Raw genomic sequence first — 5316 nt, forward strand, 5'->3', positions numbered from 1 at the left:
CTAGATAAATATAGAAAAATTATATCATTTGAGTTGTAACTCATTAGTAAATTTATTTTATTTAATATTTATTAGTTATTATTAAAATTAATAAATATTAATAAATAAACCAAATTTAATTTCTTTTTTATCTTCCTAATGTTACTGTCATACATAATACATGATATATATGATTGAGCTATGACTAATTCTCCTAGAATCAATCAATTATTTTCAAGTTTATATTGATAATCCGGTTTATGGAGATCGTTGCCGTATGGTACGGGATACATGCACTTGATTATATAGTACAAATGCTGATTGGTGATTGGTGATTTGAACTTTAGGTTTGGTTACATGCATGTATATTCCAGTCTTAATTTTTTAGATATTTTATGTATGTATAGTACCTTGAGAGTGTGGATCATGCATCTTATTAGGTTATTATTCTAGCGAAAGATCATTAGGATATTTGTGTACAGATGTTAAGAAACATATTGTGCCTTCCTAGAAGGATCACACCAACGTGTCCCATGCGTATTCATGTTCATCCAAAGTCAATCTCAAGTCAAGCCAAAATGAAAATGAAAATGAAAAACAAATATCATATATACTCTAGCTACCTCTTTGATTAATGGTGTCCCCATTCTTTAGTTCGTACACCAAACTCGTGCATTTTATTAATGTAGTCACACAATTAATTAATCATAATAGTTAGATCTTGATAGATACTAATTCCCTTCGAGTATAATCACATTTGTTATCTCTTAATATTTTATTTTTAGTTTTCTTCCTAGAAACCAAAGTGAGTCATTCTTAATGTCGAAATGTCATAAAGTATCTCTATTACTAAGTTATATTTGTAAAGGATAACCGACAAAAATTAATAATTAAGAAATAATTTTCATTTTATAAATACTTTTTAAGCATTCTTATTTCTTAGAATAACTAGTGTTAAATTAAACAATTATTACTTAAGCACTTTATTAAATCAAGAGTGTTATACTCTTTTTTACTTGAATATATTTTGACCATTTATTGTATTTTATATAAATGATTTAGATTTACATGAGGTAATTTCGTATTCGACTTGACAAAATCTTTTATGATATAGTATTTGAGATAATAAAAGTTCAAATTATATCATATATTAAAGTTTGAATATTTAATTTAACATATAAATATATATAAAATTTTATCATATTATTCAAGAAATATTGAATTCCTTACATTTCTAGAATTGCATTACCATTCGCCAAATTAAACCTATCCTATTTGTTATACTCATAAAAAAGTTAAACTACTTAAATTTAAACATTTTTCAATAAAGTTGCACATAATTTTTGCTCACGTTTTTTGTGTCTTAATTTGTTCAATCTTATTAAAACTAAAATAAAACCCCACTTACTATATAATATGTACAACTATAAAAACATGGGTTAATATATAGCTATTGTCAATCAAATAAAGTTGAGGATCTGAAACTAACACTGAATAAACTCATTGAACAATTATGAGGTGGGTGATGTTTATTGAGTGAGCAACGGTAGCAAAAGACAAAATGTGTTTATCAATCAAGAATGTGTCTATTTTATTTGTTCAATTAGGTGGTCGGCAGATGAAGAAGGGGTCAGTGCTTCTTAACGGCATTGAAACATAACTTGGTCAACTTATGTCATCGGTGTTCATCATATTTCATATTAGAAAATTATTAGTCATATTCATACATAAGTTTTCACACAAATTAGTGTATCAAATAATTTAGGGTAAACTAATAATGATTTGGTTGTCCAATAAGTTTGTGGTTATTTTTTCTTTGATAATGGATAGATTTTTTAACAAAAAAAGTTGGGTTTTTCCAGAAGAGGAGTGGTAAGAGCCAGCAACTTTTGTGTTTTGTAACAATCAATTGACCATTAATAGTATTTTTAACGGTGAAAGATTAAATTCAATGGTGTGGAATCATTTAATTTTCTTTTGATAGTTAAATGCTGGCTAACTTTTTAAAAAGTTGATGGTCCTCTAAACTTTCTCTTTCCAAAATAAATGAAGATTAGGGTTTGTTCTTCAAACTTTTTCGGCATTATTATCATCGGAATGAAAAGAATTGTTACATTTTATATACCAAACAGCAATAATACCAAACAAGATAAAGATATAATACGTTTAACAGATTTTAAATCTCCCGTAAACTAACAATTTTTTAGAAGCTAAATTAGTGGTTTAATCAATAATTAAATCATACTATCTAAAATGTGTACAATGTGCTATTGATTTACAAAATGAACATTTCCCATATTATCTAAAATAACTATTGATTTTGAGATTCACCAAAGATCGAACTCTGATGAGAAAAAGTAATACTAATGGTTATATCTCTAATATTCCCTAAACCTCTATTGTACACATTATACAAATATTCCATTGGCTCCTCATACTTTTCCAATTAGAGGTTTATTAAACAACGTTATTTCATCTTACAACGGTATTATAATAATTTCTATCGAAAACTAACAACGGCTTATATTTGACGTGCTTATTTGCACAAAGCACAAGTCAATTATTATAACGTTAGAATCATATCAGCAAGGATGAATCTGAATTGCGAACCGTTGAAGATTGAAGTAACGGCTAAGAGCAAATTATGAAAGGAAGGGTTCATCCCTTGAAAATTGAAATAGGTAATAGGATTAAGTCTCAAATCTAACTGGGCAACGACTAAATCTAATTTAAATTTATTAGCATATGAACTTGGCCAAATATGCAAGAGATTCAATGAAAATCCAAATTGGACGGACGGCTGTGCCACAAATTTGATCACTTCCAAGTTCCAACTTGGAAAAATGAATTGAATTGCCATTAAATGAAGTAAGTATAAAGAATGCTTATTACATCAAAATTATCATTCTAGGGTGAAACAATAAAAAATAAAAAATAAAAAATGCTAATGTCATTTTGTTAATTTCTCTGCCTGTCTAAGGGTGCGAAAAATTTTGTAGTAAATGTCATCATCAGGTATATACAGAAAAGAATCAAAGCTACTCTTCTATTCATCAGGGTATCCCCATTCTTCTCTCTTCTTCTTCTTCTTCTTCAAAGTTCAAATGTAGCGGCCAAGCATGATAAGCATAACACTTGTATCATCCATGGAGCCGCGGGAAACGGACAAATCTACAAGCTTTTTACATGCCAGCAATGGCTGCGGCTTGCTGCTACCTACGCAAAGAGGTCGAGCGATGTCTACTGCTTCTTGGTTACTAACCTGAGACAAGAGTTGCAATCAACAACTTATTAGTGATCGATCCAATACTATGAAACTATGAACAAAGCACTGGATTTGATTTTAATGCTAATTTACCTTATCCCATAATCCATCTGAAGCTAAGATTAACAAGTCATGTTCAGGTTCGATCCTGATAACTTTGGTCTCGGGTTCCGCGATCACCCATTGTTTTAGGTGCCTATCGCCGATTCCCCTCGACACAGCAAGGGATCCTTGGATCCTCCAAACTCCGCGGCACAGATCAACATAGCCACCCTGCAAAACAAATTCAAATTTTGTTCAATACATAAGAATGAACATAGCCAATACGGAAATCATGATGATTCATGGAATGCTTCTTACCAGAGTCTCAATTCTTTCCCTTTCATCTTCCCGGGAAGGGCGGTGATCGGAAGTGAGGGCCTCAGCAACCCCTCCTCTGCTTATAACGGCGCGGCAATCGCCGGCATTGGACACAGCAAGGTTACCATTGCGAATCAAAGCGGTGACACAGCAAGATCCGCCATGGAGATCACTTTTCAAGAAAGCAGAATCAGTCTTGAGATAACCGCGCTTCACAGCCTCCTCAATGCTATCTTCTTCTTCGCTAAGAATCACTTCATCTAACACATTCTTTTCTAAGTTATTTGCCACAAATTCGGCAGCTTTTGCACCACCGTGCCCATCGAAAATTCCAAAAAATGCCTGCATTCATCAAATTTTGCTAATTAGATTTTCTCCAAATCCATTCCACCTAGGGTTACATGAATCCCATTAATAAGAAATAAAAACCCTAAATCATTGAGCAAACCCATCCACAAAATTAAAAAGAAAAAGTAAAATTTTGTTACCAGTTTTTGTTGGCCGCGTAGGTTATCAGCTGCGGAGTAGCGATCTTCCATGTACTCCCTCCTCCCTCTCTTGCAATAAACAGAGAAGGCATCACGCTCCTCCTCCACAACATCACGCGGCGGCGCAACAGAGGGTGTGGGCGGAATCCCAAAGGCCAAGGAGCTAACAGGTATATCAAGCCTAGCAGGCCTCTTCCTCTTCAAAACGGTGCCGTTTGGTGACGTAGCGGAAGCTGAAACGGCAACAACACCGGAAAGCGAAGCGGGAATAGGCGGCTTGGGAAGACGAAGACGCAACGGCGACGAAGAAGGAGAAGAAGGAGAAGGAGAAGAAGAAGAAGCGGGAGAAGAGCAAGACGACGCCGTAGAAGAAGCCGCAGCAGCAGAAATTGAAGTAATGATTGAAGGCTTGGAGTAGAATAGCGACGACGGAGGAGAGAACACTGGAGAATTGGAAACTGCGACGGAGCAAGACATGTTCTATTCTATTCAATTCAATTCGATTTGAAACGTTGGAATTGGTCTCTCTTTCTCTTTCTCTCTGATTGGTTACACAAGAAGAGAGGAAAAGAAGAGAGAGGAATGTGTATTTATAGGGTTCAGAAACAGAGAAGCAGTGTGGGGCCCGTTTCATTTTTTGCGTGTTATTTGCCGCACAGGCACACAGCTATGTATGTAATCTATCCTCAGTCAAATTTCTTTCTTTAAAACCTTCTTTGACCACTATTTTCTCTCTCTAAATGACTCTTTTCACCCTCCCTAATCTGCTTTTCTGTTACCCTTCTCATTTCGTTATACTACTATTTATTTATCTTAGTAATAACAACAAATTTAATTTTTCCATTTTTCTCCTCTATTAGTGTAAATTAAATATTTTAAATATTTTATAAATGTTGAGTAAAAAAAGTGAAAATTGCACTCTTTATAATTAAAAAAAAATTAAAAACATTATATACAATATATGTTTTCCTCAACAATCAACATGTAACTACAATATTTTACTTTTCACCAAATATCATTTTTCACCAAAAGAATTCCCTAACATAAATGTCGCATGTGACAACTTATGGTAATATAACATGAATAACTTCAAAAAATATTTTAAAATACGATGAAATTAATATAAAAAAAAAACTATATCATGAAAGGCAGAATATTTTTGTTTGAATTTAAAACATTTAAGATAAAAATAAAAAATAAAATAATATTTTAACATTTACATTT

At 32.7% G+C, this 5316-nt stretch overlaps 1 protein-coding gene across 1 annotated transcript; it reads right to left on the bottom strand.

Moving 5' to 3' along the window:
- On the bottom strand, positions 2795 to 4654 carry LOC107609501 (probable protein phosphatase 2C 25). Its single transcript, XM_016311493.2, has 4 exons — positions 4093 to 4654; positions 3605 to 3946; positions 3338 to 3517; positions 2795 to 3241 (listed from the first exon to the last, which is right to left on the bottom strand). The coding sequence occupies exons 1-4, from the start codon at positions 4567 to 4569 to the stop codon at positions 3080 to 3082; spliced, it is 1161 nt and encodes a 386-aa protein (XP_016166979.1). The 5' UTR covers positions 4570 to 4654; the 3' UTR covers positions 2795 to 3079.

This window comes from Arachis ipaensis, chromosome B07 (genome assembly GCF_000816755.2).
Source record: "Arachis ipaensis cultivar K30076 chromosome B07, Araip1.1, whole genome shotgun sequence".
NCBI classification, from domain to species: domain Eukaryota; kingdom Viridiplantae; phylum Streptophyta; class Magnoliopsida; order Fabales; family Fabaceae; genus Arachis; species Arachis ipaensis.